Below are 19,694 nucleotides of genomic sequence, written 5' to 3'. Positions count from 1 at the left end.
TATATATATATATATATATATATATATATATATATATATATATATATATATATATATATATATATATATATATTCTAAAATTTTTTCTTTTGTCCTCCACCCCTCAATTGCTTATTACATTTATATGGTAAAATGAGCAGTGTCAATCAAAATATCATTTGGCAGTACATTTTGTTCCCACATTTAAAAGGATTTTCCACTACTCGGACAGTCTTTTGTTTTCCTCTTGTGTAAGAACACCCATACCTACCTCCGGCATACGTCCAGAGGAATAGGTCTCCTGATGTATGCGACTTGTCTGAGCCAGCACTTATTGACCCAGGGATAAAGTGGCATAAGTCATGCGATCCCTGGGAGAGAGGCTGTAACCGCACTGGTATCGGAGGTGGGTGTGAGTAAATTGATAGTATTTACTCTTTTGTAAGAAGAGCTGTATGGCGTGTGTGTTTGTGGGCAGCATACGGAAACCGTACTCCTTGACTACGAGTCTGTCAGATGTAGTGCAGTACTATTTCCAGAAGTCTCATAGACAATGAAGCGTAGGTTGAGCTCGCTCACCTCCATTGTGATCGCTGAGGTCCAACCGATAAGTTACCTTTCATCCTGAAGATGGGAATGCACTGACTGTGCTAATATGTGCTCTATATTACTGAGGGATCTATAATATTAATGTTGCAATGAATTGGGATCCATAAAAATTATTGTAATTTCTTCGGGGGCGTGTTACCGCCATTAAAGCGGCTGTCGTCATACAGCCGTTCCCTCCATGCTCTGTCTCTCCCATTTTAAAGATGGACACACGACGTTGAGTGCTTCACAGGCCATTTTCCTAATGTCTGCCTTCTTGGCATATATTCTAATCTGTACATCTTGGCAGAGCAGCCTGAGAAATGTAAGAAAATCTCACTTTTTTTTTTTTTTTTTTTTAAGCCTTCTTTCCTTCACTCCAATACAACTTTGGGGTCATATGATTTGTGAGGCTGATCTGGTGCCTCGTTGTGCCCGTATTCAGATGATTTAGCCTTTTTCCCTAATGTAAGCGTTCGGGCTTGGAATAATTGGAAGATTAGACGACTTAGCCCTTTAACTCCCATGCCTGACAGAATTTCCAGGCTTTCTTGAGATTTCTGGCGAGTGCGCACTATGTAGCTGGAGACTCTCGACTTTTTAATTGGAAAGGAGGCTTCACATTAAACAAGTTCTATCTGACTGTCAAGTGTCTGATCACAGGGGAAGGCGTATTCTGTGATCGCAGGGGACGCACGAGCTTAGATAAATGACGACGGCATTGAGCCATCGCAGCCTTTTAATCAAACGAACGCCTTGTGAATCTGTTTAAGAGCTTGGACGTGACTGACTCAGAACTTTGCTTGAAATGTGTTTCCTGATTTATTTCAATGGAAATTCTTCATTACAGAATGCTGCAGATAAGCCCCTGATGCCGGTGGGCTTAGCTCACCCTCGATTTTGGGAGTGACTGGTTCCCTTTAAACACTGATTTGTATTGAAACTACAACACACATCCTAATAAGTGACACATCCCTGGAATCCGGCTCTTGAGCCCTATATTATGCTGCTTTTGGATTTAAATGGTTGAAACCTGTAGACAGATTCCCTTTTTAAAGGAATAGCTGTCATCAAGCCACCAGTAGGTGGCATTCTAGACATGGTCGAAGATGTGTCGGTACCGCCAGGGTCCTGCTTATCTAATTTTTGACGAGCAGGCTATTAAAATTGCAGTTTCTTTTAAAGAAGTTTCCCATGAATATTATATAATAAAAGAAAAAAAAAAATGGCCCTGGTCAGGAACGGGCTTCAATGTGGAGAAACGCAGCTCCCAAGACTTGTGCGTCAACTGACAGTAGACCAGAAATTTAACTCCAGTCCCTGAGGCGCACGCTGCTGGTAAGATACCGTGAATTCATTAAGTGGTGTGCGCCTCATAGCGACTTTGGCGCATCTTATTCCTATACCCTCCTCATTTAACGCTTGGAGAACGAAGCACCAGTATTAATGAATCTGGGGCCAAAATTTGCGATGTGATGGTATACATAGTTAGAAGTTTAGTAGCCACATCTTGGAGGGAGGGTAATAATAATTAGGAGTAGCGCTTAACAATTATAGAGTTGGACATTTCTGTCTTTGGCAACTGTAGTGCAAGTGACACATCACTGGAATCAGGCTTTAAGCCCCTACATTGTGCTGCTTTCAGATTACATAGACAAAAATGAGGCTGTAGTGCCACACGGTGCCCTTATTAAATGCTGAAATAAGCCAACTGGCGTGACAAGGACTTCTGGAAACGTAGCCTAAGGGTATGTGCACATGATCAGTAAACGCTGCGGGTTGGACGCTGCGTACGTCTGCCGCTTCCAGTCCGCAGCATCCAGATGTTACAGCATAGTGGATTGGGATTTCAAGGAAACCTATTCCAACTATGCGTCCATGGTTCGCCTGCGGAGACAGACATGTGGCGCATCTCTCCAGGCTGCACCATGTCTATTTATCTTGCGAGACATGAGCCTCCCCAAGATACGGTAAATTTCACCCGTACAATGTTTTGGATCCAAGACCTTGCGTGCTGCCATTTGCCACTGGATCCAAAATGCAGGGTCTGTTGGAAATTGACTTGAAGAGAATCCGTCACCAGATTTATTTATTTTCTCTAGTAACCCCCCACGACAGCACACCTGGAGGATGTTACCCCTTTCCTAATAGGGACAGGAAATGACAAGAGGTTAAATAACCCCTCCCTCATCCTCCCCTCAGTGTTTTTTCCTGTCCCTACTAGGGATGAAGAGGTCATCCCAGGTGTGCTGTGCCGGCAGCGGTCACCGGGGGGAATAGAGATTCTATGCCGGGCAGCTGGGGAGCAGACTTACCTCTCTTCCCCGAGCGCTGCTCCCGTCTCTCCGGACTCGGGACTTCCGCCACCAGTTCGCACCGATAAGGCAAGGTCTGGGCGGCATTCTTCGGCTGGAGGCCTCCCTGAGCTCTCCAGCCCCTCTCCTCCTCCAGCGCTGTGCGCGCGATGAGGGCTTCCGGTCTGAAGCCGGCGGCAGGAAGTGACGTCAGACGCCGGCCGGCTTCAGTACTCAGGAGGCTCCTTTTGCGTTCCACGCTGGAACGCATGACAGTTAGCGTGGATATCGGCGGTTTCTCCCCCCACATCCGGACATTGGAGGAGGAGGTCCTCTCACAGGAGGACAGGTGCTGTGTCCGGTCGCCTATTTAAGAGCCCCGGACAAGAAGACGTCTCAGGTAAGACCACAGTGTGGTGAAATCATGGAGACGTCTGCCTCGCGCTCTGCTCTTGCAGATCCCAGCACCATCCCGGCCCCAGTAAGTAATCTGGCCCAGGGTGTCCAATCCCTGATGTGGGTTGTAGTCTTATGATTCCTTCTCCCCTTCTTTTTTAGGGGGACAAGGAACCCACATCAGGAAGTAAAACAAAAACTACCCGCAAATGCGCAGTTTGTATGAAGAAGCTGTCCTCTTCATACAAGAAATCATTGTGCAAAGAATGCACAGACAAAATAATCAGAGAGGAACAGCCATCCCTGATAGAAGATTAAAACCTTAATCCAGCAGGAGATTAAAACATCTCTGGCCACTCTTTCCCAGCCTACACCATCTCCTAGTGCCCCTCCTGAGGCTAAGAAAAGGAAACTTAATCCACAGGAGGAAGAGCAGGAGGACTCTCAAGGAGAGACGTCGGACGAACCCCCAGAGGAGGGTGAGTTATCCCTGGACTCTGAAACTGTCCAGCAAGAGAGATACTACTTCTCTTCATCTGATATAGAAGAACTCCTTACGGCTGTAAGGAAAACTATGGAGGTTGAGGAACAGAAGACGGCCCAGTCAGTGCAAGAAGAGATGTTTGGAGGACTTCGTTCTAGGAAGCGTCAGGTGTTTCCTATTCACCAAAACATCCGGGATTTAGTTCTGGACGAGTGGGAATCCCCAGAAAAGAAGCTGACTACTCCAGCAGAAATCAAAGACCGATTTCCTGTGGATGCTGAGACAGCGTCATGCTGGTCTGAAGTTCCAAAAGTGGACGTCCAGATTGCCAGAGTAGCCAAAAAGACCACGCTACCATTCGAGGATGCCTCCCAACTGAGAGACCCTCTGGAACGTAAAATGGACGGACTACTAAGGAAGTCGTGGGAAACGTCAGCGTCTTTACTGAACATCAATTCAGTATCCACCTGCGTGGCTAGATCGATGCATCGCTGGCTGGGGCAGCTAGAGGAGCACTTGTCCTCAGGTACCCCGAGAGAAGATATTCTAGCCTCCTTGCCTATCTTCCAGAAAGCAACAGGCTTTTTAGCAGATGCTTCCGCAGAATCCGTGAGAGTGACGGCGAGATCATCCGCACTGTCAAACTCGGTAAGGCGTGCACTCTGGCTAAGATGCTGGTCTGGGGATATGACTTCCAAGATGAGGCTGTGTTCTATTCCTTTTAAAGGGAAGTATATGTTTGGACCAGCCTTGGATGACCTTTTGGAGAAGGCTTCAGACAAGAAAAAGACCTTACCAGAACCTAGAAACCCTAGGAAAAGACCCTTCCACGCTCAGCAGGAGCATACTCCTCAATACAGAGGAAAGGGTAAAACAGGTCGCTGGAGCTATCCGAAAGGAGGGAAAGACAGGAATCTTTTTCTTTCACAACCCCAAAACCAGAGAAAGCAATGATGCCGTCATAGTGGGGGGTCGGATTTCGAACTTCCTCCCAGTCTGGCAAGAGATCGGTGTGGATCAGTGGACCTTAAGATTGGTCAAAGAGGGGATGAAAATAGAGTTTACATCATACCCCCAAAAAAGAATGAAAACTACAACGTTATCAACACCGAAGCTACAGTCCACCCTGATAACTGGGATAGAAGATCTCTTAATCAACAATGTGATCTCCACAGTCCCAAAAGACGAAAGAAACAAGGGCCATTATTCCAGCCTATTTCTGATAAGGAAACCAAACGGAACCCATCGGATGATAATCAATCTGAAACCGCTGAATCAATATGTAACCTACAGAAGATTCAGAATGGAGTCCGTCAGATCGACAGTACCCTTAATAGGGCAAGACTTCGTCATGGCAACCATCGACTTACAGGACGCATATTATCATGTCCCAGTCCATCCAACCTATCGGAAATTTCTAAGCTTCACCAGAGGAGAAGTTATAGACCACTTCCAGTTCAATGTCCTCCCATTCGGACTATCATCAGCTCCAAGGATCTTTACAAAGGTCATGTCCGAGGTGATGGCGTACATCAGAAGTCGACGGATATGCATAATCCCATACCTCGACGACCTCTTGGTAGTGGCTCCCACAGTTCCAATTCTACAGGAACATCTTCAAACAGTCCAGGTACTGTCATCCCTGGGTTGGGTGATAAACCCCAAAAAATCGGATATGGTTCCGTCCACAACGAAGATCTTTTTAGGGGTCTTATTAGACTCCCACAGACAAACCTCTTTCTTGCCCGAACAAAAACGGTCCCTGCTTACATCAAGGATAAGAACATTGCGGGACAAGAAGAGAGTATCTCTAAGATGGGCCATGTCGGTTCTAGGTACCATGACATCTTGCATCCAGATGGTGGCATGGGCTCAAGCCCACACCAGGATACTTCAGACACATATTCTGTCAAGCTGGGACGGATCCCCAGGTTCTCTAGACAAAAAGATCCGGATACCACCGCATGTAAAGTCCTCATTAACATGGTGGCTACAAAAAGAGAACTTAATGAGAGGAGTTCCCTGGTTGCAGGTACCAGCAGTGACCATAACAGTAGATGCCAGTGGAAAAGGTTGGGGAGCTACGGTAGACCAACACATATTCCAGGGATTCTGGTCAGCCGAAATAGCACAACAATCCTCGAATTTCAAAGAGCTAAAAGCAGTAGAAGAAGTTCTCAAAGCGGCGGTAACTCTTGTACAAAATTCCCATTTAAAAATATACTCAGACAACATGACAACAGTTGCCCACCTTCGCCACCAGGGAAGTACAAGACACGAAGATCTAAAAAGAATATCCGCAAGAATATTTTCGTGGGCCGAAGAACATGTTCTCTCCATATCCGCCCTACACCTAAAAGGGGAGATAAACGTACAAGCCGACTTCCTGAGCAGAACAGAGGTCCATCCAGGAGAATGGAGCCTAAACCCAGAAGTCTTTCAGATACTAGTCAAAAGATGGGGACAGCCAGAAGTGGACTTGTTCGCGAACAGTCAGAACGCAAAGGTAGACCAGTTCTTCTCGCTAGATCCGATGAATCCGGGGTTAGCTGTGGACGCATTGGTCCAGCCATGGACATTCTCGCTAGCATACGCTTTCCCGCCATTGCCGGTCCTACCAAAAGTCCTGCAGAAAATAAGGGCAGAAAAACTCAAGGTGATCCTAGTGGCTCCACTTTGGCCCAAAAGAGGTTGGTTTGGGGCCCTCATCAGTCTAAAGATAGATGGGCCAATAGCACTTCCACCGGTCAAAGACCTTCTCTACCAGGGGCCAATACTGCATCCAGATCCAGAGAGGCTACACCTAAATGCTTGGCTTCTGAATTCTCAATTCTGAGAACTAGAGGACTATCAAAGAGGGTAATTGAAACATTACAAAAAAGTCGCAAAACGGTTACTAATTCTATTTACCAAAAGATCTGGAAGACGTTCATCACGTGGGGTGCTCCTGAGCAACCTAACCCAGATAAACCAAACCTAGCCAAGATCCTGGATTTTCTACAAGATGGGCTGGAGAAGGGTCTCAGACCCAGCACCCTCAAGGTACAAGTGGCAGCCTTGAGCTCTTATTTTGACCAGTCTTTAGCCAACCATAGATGGGTAAGAAGATTCATGACGGCGGCATCCCGCATATCTCCAAGACCCATAAATATAGTTCCATCCTGGGACCTGAATATAGTCCTGAAAGGACTTACACTGCCACCATTTGAACCCTTATCTTCCATAACCATGGATAAACTTGCTTGGAAAACCACCTTCCTGGTAGCTATAACAACAGCCAGAAGAGTGGGTGAACTACAAGCCCTGTCAATCAATGAGCTCTACATGAAGATTCTTCAGGACAGGCTTATCCTACGATTAGACCCATCCTTTTCTCCCAAAGGTCGTCTCCGATTTCCACAAATCGCAGGAGATAATTCTTCCATCATTCTATCAAGAACCAAAGAATGAGGAAGAGGAACATTTCCATACTTTGGATGTTCGAAGAATGGTACTCTATTATCTTCATGCATCAGAGAAGATTAGAAAGGATCAAAATCTGTTTATTCATCTTCTCGGCCAGAATAAAGGGAAGAAGACTTCCAGATCCACAATTGCAAATTGGATCAAAAGAGCAATCCTGGAGGCTTATCAAATTCAAGGCCTTCCACCACCAGAAAAGCTCACAGCCCATTCTACTAGAGCAACAGCTGTCTCCTGGGCCGAGAAAGCCAGTGCTTCCATCGAGCAAATATGCAGAGCGGCTACGTGGTCCTCGGTCCATACGTTCTCCAAACATTACAGGCTTGACCTGATGTCAAAAGAAGACAGCCTTCGGAGAAAAAGTCCTTAGTGCTGTAGTCCCTCCCTAAAAATTACTCTTGGGTACTGCTCCAGGTGTGCTGTCGTGGGGGGTTACTAGAGAAAATAGAATTATTCTTACCGTTAATTCGGTTTCTAGTAACCCACCACGACAGCAGGAGTAATCCCTCCCTTTGCTTAATATACGTTCTGAAAAGAATAAATATAATTTGAAGCATTCATTCTCCTGTGGTCCTTTATAATAACACTGAGGGGAGGATGAGGGAGGGGTTATTTAACCTCTTGTCATTTCCTGTCCCTATTAGGAAAGGGGTAACATCCTCCAGGTGTGCTGTCGTGGTGGGTTACTAGAAACCGAATTAACGGTAAGAATAATTCTATTTTTTTTGCTGCCTCCTCTGCGTGGCAAAGACCATGATTTCAGTGATGTGTCACTTACTGGGTTGCTTGTTGCAGTTTTGGTACGAATCCGATAAAACAATGTTCTTATCTAATCAGTTCTCTTTAGAACTTTTGTATAATTTGCCCACACCACTGACTGACTAGCGGTTTTCTGCCTATGCACAGTGTAAGAAAGCTGCCAATCGGCGGTAGCGGTGATCAAATCACTTATTAACAGGAGTTTATGAAAGCTACAGCAAGCAGCCCAGTAAGTGTATCATCACTAGAATCGGGGTCTGTCTCTACGTTTTACTGCCTGGTGACATCTACATGATGGCTAATGGAATTAAAACAAAATGTTATTAAATAACTTCCAGAATCAATCTCCCTGTTTTTGTTTTCCAGCTTTTATACTTTGGTATCCAGAACATAAGTATTTTATAGATTTGTACACTAGATGGCAGTGTTGCCCCACACATGTCTATTGTGTCCCATACAGCTAGTCTGCATTTTCTTTTTTTTATTAAAATTACATAGAATATTTTATTTTTTGCATTGGCTCAAACACCAGGTCCATCTTTTTTTAATAATATTCCGAATGGTCTTCCTATGTTCCCAGAACAAATTGTGCCCTTGTTAGTTTGGAGAGTATAATGTTTGTCTCTGCCTTTCACATGGCGGTTGAGTGCTGATGTCCTAACCTGGATTTTTTTTTTTTCTGTCCTTGTTCTGTAATACTTATAATAGATTTATCACATGGATTCTGACAGCTTTGAGACTCAAAACCAGCATTATGGCCGGAGACTGACAAAGGACACAATAAAACAGGGTGAGTAACGTGCAGATTGTGTGAGCTCACAGTGGACAGCTCAGATGTGAAAGCCACATTGAATGGACCTGTAAGCCGACATTGTGCAGACTCTTTATTTCCATCCATCAGGCATCTCCAAGAGGCGCCCAGGAATTTACCCACGTATCATTACTCCTTGCTAGGCCTTTATACGCCTGAGGAACTATTCAGTATTGCTCTCCATGAAAGAACAACTTTTGTGATTTCTGCAGCACTTTGATCCTCATTATTCCGCTTCAGCCAGAATGACCAGCTGCAAGTGTCTGCGGCTACTGCCAAAGCACTCGATTACCATTCTATCTGCTAGCTGTGTCTCCAGCTTCTACACTTAAAAGGATTGTCCAGAACTGAGATACTGGTCACCTATCCTTAGCATAGTTCAGCAATATCAATCGGTGGTGGTCTGACACCCAGCACCCCCACCATCAGCTGGTAGAGAGGCTGCAGAAAACTGTATGGAGCAAGAACTCCACAGCGCCGTGCAGTGGCTGTTGTTAGGTACTTCAACTCGGCTCTCATTAAAGTCCTAGCATTAAAGGGAACCTGTCACCCCCAAAATCGAAGGTGAGCTAAGCCCACCAGCATCAGGGTCTTATCTACAGCATTCTGTATATAAGCCCCCGATGTATCCCAAAAGATGAGAAAAAGGTTAGATTATATTCACCTGGGCGGGCGGTCCGATCCGGTTCTGGTCCAATGGGCGTCGCGGTCTGGTCCGGGGCCTCTACTTTGCTCTACCCTCAACAGGACAGACAAAGTACACCTGCGCAGGAGCCGCAGCGTGAAGACAAGACGTCATCGTAAGTAGATGGGAGGCCCCGGACCGGACTGCGACACCCATCTGACCAGAACCTTTCCAGGACCGCCCCTGAGTATAATTAACCTTTTTCTCATCTTTCAGGATACATCGGGGGCTTATCTACAGCATTCCAGAATGTTTTAGATAAGACCCCGATGCTGGTGGGCTTAGCTCACCTTCGATTTTGGGGGTGACAGGTTCCCTTTAATTAGTTTATTATGGAAGCATACTGAATTAAATACTATGGTGTGATCTTTGCATCTTCCCATCTACCCTATGCTGATCGCAGATCTTATGGTAAAAATACCTGCTGCTTTTTAATATTGATTTCTTGGTTCAGTCGAAACGTCGACCATGTACATATTTCTTTTGTGTGCACTATAATTTCTTTTGAAAAGGAAAATCCAGTCCTGTTGAGCCTGACTCCAATTTTTTCTACATGCATGGAGTGCCTGTGTGTTGTGACTATCATGCAGCTGCTGTGCCGGACACCTGATTATCCGTGTTCCCGCTATAGCTTGCCGAATAAGGAGGGAGCCGAGCATATTCACTCATGTCTAGTTGCTGCAGAAATGAACTGGTGCAAGATATAGGCCACTAAATTGGGTTTATCTGGTTTTTTTTTTTTTGTGGTTATGGCCTGTCTTTAGACTAGGCCTTCAATATCTGATTGGGGGAGCAACACCTCAGCCAATAAGCTGTTCCCAATGCCGGCGGCGGACAGATGTGCACAGCTCTGTCAACTGCATAGTGGCCGCGGCGTGGTACTGCACATCTGCTTCTGTCCATTGACGTCAAGAGGCAGATGTGCCGTGACCACTATACAGTTGATGGAACTGTGCAGCTGATCATATCCTGCTGGCATAAAGTTGGCTGATTGGCAGGGGTTGCCAGATGTCGCTAACCCCCAATCTTTAATGATGACCTAGCCTGGTTGGGCATGAGAATGATTACGTAGTCTTACAGATTATTTATTTTTTTTATATGCAGGTCTATCCAAATTCTTCCACAATGGCTGTTATCTGAGAAAAGACGCGGTGTCCGCCTGCCTCCATAAGGTGCAGCACATTCTGCAATGGTTCGAGGACCAGGACACGCTCCACTTTTATGCAAGCTCCCTGCTCTTTGTGTATGACGGTTCTTGCCCACAGTCGGCAGTTGATGGAAGAGTCCACGAGAATAAAGTCTGTACCACGGAGCTGCTCACAGAGGACGAGGTGACGGAGTGCAACAATAACATCAGCATAATGAGCTCTATGGAGAATGGGAAAAACGAGGAACTGGCCGAAAAGAAACGCTGTAAAATCTATGCCGCGCACAAAAAGACGTGTCCTAAAAGGCTGCACAGCGAAGCCTTTCTGGAAGGAGAAGACACAACCCCGAAAAATCAAAATCCTGTTCCACAGGAGCATCTAAATGGAAACCTTCTCACTAAACTGGAAAGTGTACTTTGCCAGGTTTCTGCAGACCCGAGGGATAGCGCACAAGTCGACGTGAGGATGATTGACTTTGCTCATGTCTTTCCTAGTGACGGCCAAGACCTTGGGTATATGTATGGATTGAAAAATTTAATCTCTGTCTTGCAGAGTATTTTAAATGAATAGATTTTATGTGATTCTTATTGGGAACCAATGACCAGATAATCAAGAACTTACCTTCAAGAATATTTGCACTTGTAATTGTGGTAACTTTTTTTTTCTTTCCCCTTTTTATCGTGATTCTTCATTCTTTTGTTTGTTTTTCTCATCTCGGTGGGAGGGGTATACCTTTTGTGTTATAATATTTACTCAGGAAAATTGGAATGATATGTAGACATTAGCGAAATTATGGAGGGTGAGCAAACTGGATAATGTTCTTCTCAAAGTGCTTGGTGGATGATGATGATTGGAAGAGGAGGTGTTGGTGCTCTGGTGGAAACTTATGCAATTTTGGCCAGGTTCTAGCTAAAATTGGGACCATTCTTCCAAGACCGTATATTGTATATGGGAAGTCTCGATGTAAAGTAAACCGTGCCTTCCTACAGAAATCACTAGGGTGTTCTACTCGTCTTGGAGGAAAATATTCTACCTTTATGAAAAAATAGAATAGCTACAATGCATCCTTCCTGATACTGAGCCATTTATCCATGTATGTTTAACCCCAATTTAATGGTTTACAAAGATTAAAACTGGAAATGCCTATGGTAGATGATATGGAGATATATACCGTATATACTCGCGTATAAGCCGACTGACCTCCCCCTCTAATTTTGCCACAAAAAACTGGGAAAACTTAATGACTCGAGTATAAGCCTAGGGTGGAAAATGCAGCAGCTACCGGTAAATGTCAAAAGTAAAAATAGATACCACTAAAAGTAAAATTAATTGAGACATCAGTAGGTTAAGTGTTTTTTTGAATATCCATATTGAATCAGGAGCCCCTAAAGTTTATGATGGCCCCATAAGATGCTCCATATTAAAATATGCCCCATATAATGCTGCACAAACCTAGATTATGGCCCCATAAGATGCTCCATGCAGACACTTACCCCATATAATGCTCCACAAACGTTAATTATGGCCCAATAAGATGCTCCATAAAGATATTTGCGCCATATAGTGCTACACAAACGTTGATTATGGCCGCATAAGATGCTCCATAAAGTTTATGATGGGCCCCATAAGATGCTCCATACAGACACTTGCCCCATTTGCTGTTGCTGCGATAAAAAAAAAGAAAAGAATCACCTACTTGCCTCTCTGTCGCTCAGGCCCCCGACACTTTCAATATTCACCTGACTTCGTTCCGGCGCAGCTCCATCTTCAGCTTCTTCTGCACAGACATTCAGGCAGAGGGTGTGCACTAACCACGTCATCGCGCCCTCTGACCTGAGCGTCACTTCAGAAGACACTGAAGACGGAGCGGCGCCAGAACAAGGAGCAGGTGAATATCGCACAGCGCTGCGCTACCCTCCCCATTATACTCACTTGCTCCTGGCGCTGTGCAGTCCCTGCCTCCCGGTGCTGCAGCTTCCTGTATTGAGCGGTCACCGTTACCGCTCGTTACAGTAATGAATATGTGGCTCCACCCCTATGGGAGGTGGAGCCGCATATTCATTACTGTAATGAGCGGTACCATGTGACCGCCCACTACAGGAAGAAGCTGCGACATCGGGGAAGCAGGGACCTGCAGCGACCGCGCCAGGAGTAGGTGAGTATTATTAGACAGTCTCCGCTCCCCCTCCTCTGCCAACCCCTGGGTATGACTCAAGTATAAGCTGAGAGGGGGACTATCAGCCCAGAAAAATGGGCTGAAAATCTTGGTTTATACTAGAGTATATGTGTGTGTATGTATATGTATATATGTATATATGTATATATATATATATATATATATATATATATATATATATATATATATATATATATATATATTTTTTTTTTACATACGCAACTGTAGTAAATTATTTGATGCTACGGGAAGTAACAATCATCTTGCTAATTTGGCCTGAGTGCCCTTGGGAACTACTGTAGTTTAGAAATACATCTAATGGCTTCAAAGAAAAAGAAGGTGACTAGGCTTTGACTAGTAAATCATCCTTCGTGAAGGCATCATAGCGTGTTGATGATGTGTGGCCGAGCGGATACTAATTAGAGGGGCGTAAATGTGGTAAGATTCGGAGAGCTGGTGAAGGGAAACTTGTAGGTCATGGAGTAGTAGCCTCGGTGTATGAAAGTAGAAATGGAAGAAGGCATTGCTCTTGAGTTGATGTAGTGTATCTCACTATTCATTGGTTTCTTCCACTAATTAGTTCCTGAAACCTACATAATGGGACGCTGGCCTCTTCACCTGCATCAGCGTAATGCCCAGGAAGCTTTATGTTCTCCCATATTCCATTTAGTCTTGTTCTCTGAATATCTGAAATGAAAACGAAAGATTTCTTCAGTGTCCATAAAATATTCAAACCGAAAATTGAATTACCATTGTGAGCAGTGTCATTCCTATTACTAGACTGATCATATGCTGCTTGGTTACAAGAGAAGATTTCTACCTCTCAAAGGAAATGAACCCTAACTTTTTATTGCTGCACCATGAAATTCTACAATTGCTCTGTGAGATCTATCTTTTTTTTTTTTTTGCCTTTGCAAATCTTAGATCTGATTTTTGCCTGCTGGTTTCCTTTTTGATGTGCACCTTGGCAGCAGCATAAAATTGGAAGGCAAATGTGACTCCCAAATTTCCTATTCTGATTGTTTTTTTTTTTTTTAGATGCATTTACTTACGATGTCTTATTGTGAACACTTTTTTATTTTTTTTTTCTCTTCTACTTTTTGCATTATTGCACTTTAAAAGGGAAACTGTCACCTACTTTTTGGTATATAAGCTTCGGCCACCGCCCTTAGGGGCTTATCGACAGCATTCTGTAATGCTGTAGATAAGCCCCTGATGTAACCTGAAGAATAAGAAAAAAAAAGTTAGATTATACTCACCCGGGGGTGGGGGGCAGTCCGCTGCGACCCACTCCGATGGGCGTCGCGGTCCGGATCTGGAGCCTCCAATCTTTATGCGAAGACGTCCTCAACAGGGCAGATAAAGTACGTCTGCGCAGGAGCTGCGACAGGAAGCAAGGCCGAGGACGTCATCGCATGAAGATGGGAGGCGCCGGACCCGGGCCGCGACTGTTTTGATGCATCATACTGTTTGACCAGTACGAATCGGATGACCGGTTCTCTTTGATTATGGTTTGCCATACATTAGTGCTTTCATCTCGTTACTTATTTCTACATTAATTTTTGCTGCTGTGATTTAAAGGATTAGTAATGTATTTAAAGTGGTACCTGCTGTTTCTTGGAAACGATGGAAGGCTTCTTGTACCGTGGTATAGATCATTCTGGATCTTTGCGGAGAAGCGATCACGGGGGCAGGCTCAATTGTGTTAATTAAGATATCTATAATGATCATTGAAAAATCATTGACTTTATCTTTTAAAGGAAAGTTTGAACTATTTATTGGACGCTCTATACCTAGGGCAAAGCTTAGGGAGGTGGTACGGGACTGTGCTGGTGTAGTTCGAGTTCCTCTGTCCCTGTACTAGGTACAGCACGGTACGCAAGTTAAAATGTCCACTTAGACCACAAAAAAAAAAACCAAGCCCTCTCTAGTTTACCTTCTCTAACTAAACTTATATTCTCATGAGAAATCCATTTTATGTAAGCAATAAAGCTAAAAAAAAAAAAACTTGGTTAAAGGCCTGATGTAAAATACTGGAGAGAAAAAAAAACAACCCCAAACTATATTTGAGTGTTCTTCTTAAGAACTCTAGTTTTTACAGGGGCACTTTATAGGATTGTGGCTCCTCTGAGCCCCATCATATGGAATCCTTTTATTTTTGGCTGGCTGCTCCCCTTTCCCCCACATGAAGGGATGGGACAAGAATTTTAAAATGGCTGGAAGTGGATTGATCCACTGATTTATTAGTTTTCCTGTTGCTGATGACGGCAATACATGCTTAATGGTTGCAACGTTGTAATATAAATTAACATATATACTAGTTTCTATACACCAGACATTTCCCAATCTTAGTGCCTGCAAACTTCCCTAAATTCAGTTTATATTGAACTCTATCCATTACCCATGTTCCACCAGCCATTCTGAACTTACACTAAGCCTCCAAAACTAATTTTATATAGGATTTTTTTTTAATCAATTCTGTTCTTTGGGTGTAGGATTTTTACTTTAACATGTCCCTGATTTTTTTTTTTTTTTTATTTTTTTTTTTCTGTGAGGGCAGGGAAATTTTTGGTTCTGAAATGAGTCTTCTGAAGAAAAATATTACGTGTCCATAGCAATATCTGAGAGTTTGGCAATATAGACACTTAAATTGTTAGCAAAAGTCAATGTTCGCAACTGTGGTCTGAAATAATTGCATGAACTTTATAGATCCTCTTTGGTTGTGGCTCTTGTTTCCCTAGAGACATTTTCTGTGCTTTGACAGTCCTAAAATATTGCAGTGGACATCACTTTTTTTTTTTCTTCCACTCTTCAATCCGAATTTGCTCTACAATACTGTGCAGATTTGTTTTGTCATAGAAGTTTAGTACTAGTTCCATCTTTCTGATACAGAAATTCAATTTCCCAGGATAATCATTGATGGTGGGGTCAGAACAGAATGACAAAATTGGTAGCCATTCTAATTCTAGGATCCCTGGTAACTTTTTACTTGTATGCTGTCTGTATTTCTTCCCCCTGAATTTTGGATTCAAGTAATGTTGGGGGTTCTGCTGGTGGTTTTCTTGTATTTTATGAAGCGCTGGCAGTTGCATGTGAATGACTGATCGCCCCCTTACCTCTCCATTAGTGTCAGTAGGCCACCAAGCTGCTGGCCACTTTCAGTTCTGGCTCTCTTGGCTGGACGGTAGCACAGCCTGAACACGTGGGGATTACCTGTTTGTTAGGCTAGCCCCGCATGTGTTGAGGCTGTCTAACAGTCGCAAATCGCATGTTTTGAGGCTGTCCTAACATGTGGAATATAAGGTGTGCTCACTGTTAGTGAATCGTGTTGCTCTGAAGAAAATTCCAAAAAGTAAAGAAACAAAAAACTTCGGCACTCAAAAGATAAATTTATTACCAAATACTCATATGAAATATAAGGCAAACCACCACCATATGAAAAAAAAAAAAAAAAAAAGAGGGAAAGAATGACCCAGGCGTAAAACAGATGTACTCCTGCTGCAACGTTTCGGCAAGAAGATGACTTTTTCAAGCCGAATCTGAGCGGAGAGGGGTCTCTGGTCATGGAATTTAATCAAGTCATGCCTGCGTGGTGTGGAAACTACCGTTCGATGGCGAGCTACCTGTGCCTCATTTTGGTATTTGGTAATAAATTTATCTTTTGAGTGCCGAGGCTGTCTGTCGCAAATCATGCAGCTGCAGGGACTCGAACATAATATACGAGCACGAACCGAGATGGTCGGATAACACCCGAGCATAGTCGGATAAGACATTATCCTAGCATGTTCCCTCATTGCTAATAAAGAACTTTTAAGAAATAATTCTTCTAGAAATAAAATTCTGTTTTGAGGATTGCTTAAGGCCACGTTTGTAATAGGTATGTGTTTATGTAATGCCTAAAGGATTAGACAGTATATCGACGGGAATACTGGAAAAATGTTTTCAACCATTTGCATTGGGGAAAAACCTCTTTATTACTCCTTATATTGCTCCTTGTATAACCACATCATGGCCAGCTAATACTGCAGTGTGACAATATCCTAACGTTTATTCTTAAGTTTTTGTACCAAATGAAATCTCAAAACTGACCACTTATCAATGAAGCTGCAATGTGGAAGTGCATTGTATGTATGCATTGAATGATGACCTTGTATGCACGCCGACACTTTAATCTCTGGGATACGTACTGCAAGTTGTATGAAAGATCTGGAAACTAAATAGAAAAGTTTGTCTTAAAACTATTCATAACTCCAGTACTAAAAATCTATTGTACTTGATAAACTAATGTGCGAGAAGTGGTATAAGCGTTATTTTGATGTAATTACAACATGGATGTTTTAATTTTTTGGTAATCTTGGTCACTACATGTAGATAAACAAACAATATTTTACCTGTGATCTTAGTGGACATTTATTTTTCAAAACGGTCTAATCCACTTTTTTGTAATGTAAGTGGTATTTAGCTAAATATAATTGTATATTTGACATACCTGAATTGCTATTAAAATCTGTTCTACAATAATTTGCTTGTTTTTTGTTTGCTTGACTAATTACCCGCCCAATTATTTGTATCATGTAATCATACCCTATATCGTTGCACGTTTTTGCTGTAATTTTCCCAAATTGTGGTAAAGTGGCTGGTTTTTATACCACAATTTTATACTCTTTAACACCAAGAAGGAAACATTATGGAAATTACAGGACTGAGACCTGTTAATGATATGCAAGAGATGAAGAAAAGTGCTGAAAAACCTTTAGATATATTGAATGTGAGTACCATGTGCAGAAATACACTTGCACACCTTAGCATGTTGACTATTAATGGTCATCTGTGCAATATTCTACCACGCTGAATGCACTGGGAGCACAAGGCATCAAGATCTGCTGCTGGCAGCTCCTCTTTTTTAAACATAAGGATGAATGACCTCGGGGAGATCAAAACATCCAACACCGCGGAGACACCATCACGTGTTTCTCAACGTAGTGATCCAATTGCTTGCGTTGAGAAACACGTGATGGTGTCTCCGCTGCTTTTCTACATGCATTTGCATATTTCCCATAAGGGATGGGGGCAGTGTTCTGGATCACTGCGTTGAGAAACCCATGACGGCATCACGGAGAGAGAGGGGATCCGCCCTCCGACAGAAGGACAGAAAACCTACAGATAAAAAGGCGATACCTCTCTCCCTCATCAGTTTGGTTTCCTGTCCTTGATGGGGAACCTGCAGCAAGCCTACCTTGGAATCTTCGTGGGAATACTGGGGCCAGTCAGACCCATCCAGGCAGCTTGGGTTCCCTGCCTCAGCTGGTGTGGTTACCCGAAGCGCCACCGCTGGGGTCAGTGGGCCTCTAGGGTGTGCGAGGAGTGGCGGCAGGAACGAGACCGCCGCTCCCAAAAAACCCTCCATGGCGTCGCCGGCAGTACACCTCTGCGAGGGGTCCCTCCGGGTGGGACTGGGGGGAAGCAGCCGCAGGTAAGTGCTTCCCCAGAATGGAATCTGCTGCCACCGGGGCTCTGGGAACAAGGAAGCACGCGATCCTTTACTGGAGGCGGACCGCCTCAAATCACCTCTGGGACTGGTTAGTGTGCATGCGCGGGTACAACGACGCGTTCAGGCGCAATGCATGACTGGGTAACCGCGGGGCATAATGGCTCGCTGGCAGGGGTCAGGACTGGATAAACAAGTCATATACTATTTAAGGGGAACAGTACTCTGACCGGATGCTTCTAAATGGAGCACGATCAGCGTTCCCCAGCAGGCATGATTGACCTAGACCTGCCAGAATCAAGATCCCCACAAGCCAGGTCACCACCCCAGCAGCAGCAGCAGCAAAAACGGCGACCACAGGCAAAGGGGAAACAAGCTTCTTCTCACCAGCAACATGGCACCACTGGGAAAAGACGCTCAGGATCTCAATACAGCAAAGGTTCCAGTGTAGCCTCTGGCGTAAGGGAGAATCCTACAGCAGATACGGATCATCCCCCAACCGGTATTGATTGGTCCACCAGGTGGTGAGTGATCTTCGTGAAAGTTTGTGGGTAATAGAGCCCTATTTTTTCTGTTTCTCTTCTTTAGGGGAGAAAAAGTTCAGGGAAAACCAAACACAGGATCTGTGCGCTTTGTAAAGATCTGCTCTCCACGTGGGAAAAAAGACTGTCTGTTCTATACATGAACTGCATACTCTGTGAAGTGCTTCATGAGTTCGCAACAGAGCTTAGATCACCAATTTAAAACCCAAGTAGAGGACACCTTTAGGTCCCTTCAGGAAGGTAAAAAAGTTAAGATTAGACACAGGTCCCCTGAACCCGATTCTAGTGACACAAATAGCGAAGGAAAAGGTTCAGATTCCTCTAATTCATCGTCATCTTCCACAGGGGGGTTGCAGTTGCTTTCCTCTAGAGGAGACAGCCTCGTTAAAGCAGTTAGAAACCCCATGGGATTGGCTGACCCCCCCACCCCAAAAAATCAATTCAAGATATTCTGTTTGGAGGGCTTGAACAAAAGAGAGCTTTCCCGCTTAATGAAAAAATACAGGCCTTGTTTAACAACAAAGAATGGAAAAAACCCATAAGGAAGGCCTTACTTACACCCAAAATGAAGTGCCCCTTTGAGGACCCAGCATGCTCCTTTTTGGGGAAAATCACTCAAATTGGACTTAGCCATCGCTAAAGCGTCTAAAAAGTTTGCCCTTCCATTTTAGGATATGGGAGTCTTAAAAGACCCCATGGACCAAAAAGCTGAAGCTTTCCTGAAAGGTTCTTGGGAAGCAGCCAGGGGAGGACTAAAACCAGCAGTAGCCGCCTGTACATCCCGTTCCCTAATGATCTGGCTGGATGAGTTAGAATCTCAGCTTAAAGGGAAAACATCTCGGGACATTATGGTAAACACTTTACCAGTAATGAGGGGCGGCC

The 19,694-nt window shown here is 44.1% G+C and overlaps 1 protein-coding gene across 2 annotated transcripts in view; it reads left to right on the top strand.

Annotated features, from left to right (window-relative positions):
* IPMK (inositol polyphosphate multikinase) overlaps positions 1 to 12,884 on the top strand; it is a 97,569-nt gene extending 84,685 nt beyond the window's left edge. For both annotated transcript variants that reach the window (XM_069753543.1, XM_069753544.1), the window contains exons 5-6: positions 8,671 to 8,752; positions 10,563 to 12,884. In XM_069753543.1, coding sequence (XP_069609644.1) covers positions 8,671 to 8,752; positions 10,563 to 11,176 — 696 coding nt within the window. In that variant the 3' untranslated portion in view covers positions 11,177 to 12,884. The remainder of the gene's footprint in view (positions 1 to 8,670; positions 8,753 to 10,562) is intronic.
* Positions 12,885 to 19,694: the final 6,810 nt, after the last annotated feature.

This window comes from Ranitomeya imitator, chromosome 2 (genome assembly GCF_032444005.1).
Source record: "Ranitomeya imitator isolate aRanImi1 chromosome 2, aRanImi1.pri, whole genome shotgun sequence".
NCBI classification, from domain to species: Eukaryota; Metazoa; Chordata; class Amphibia; order Anura; family Dendrobatidae; genus Ranitomeya; species Ranitomeya imitator.
This window is presented reverse-complemented; position numbering and strand designations above follow the sequence as displayed.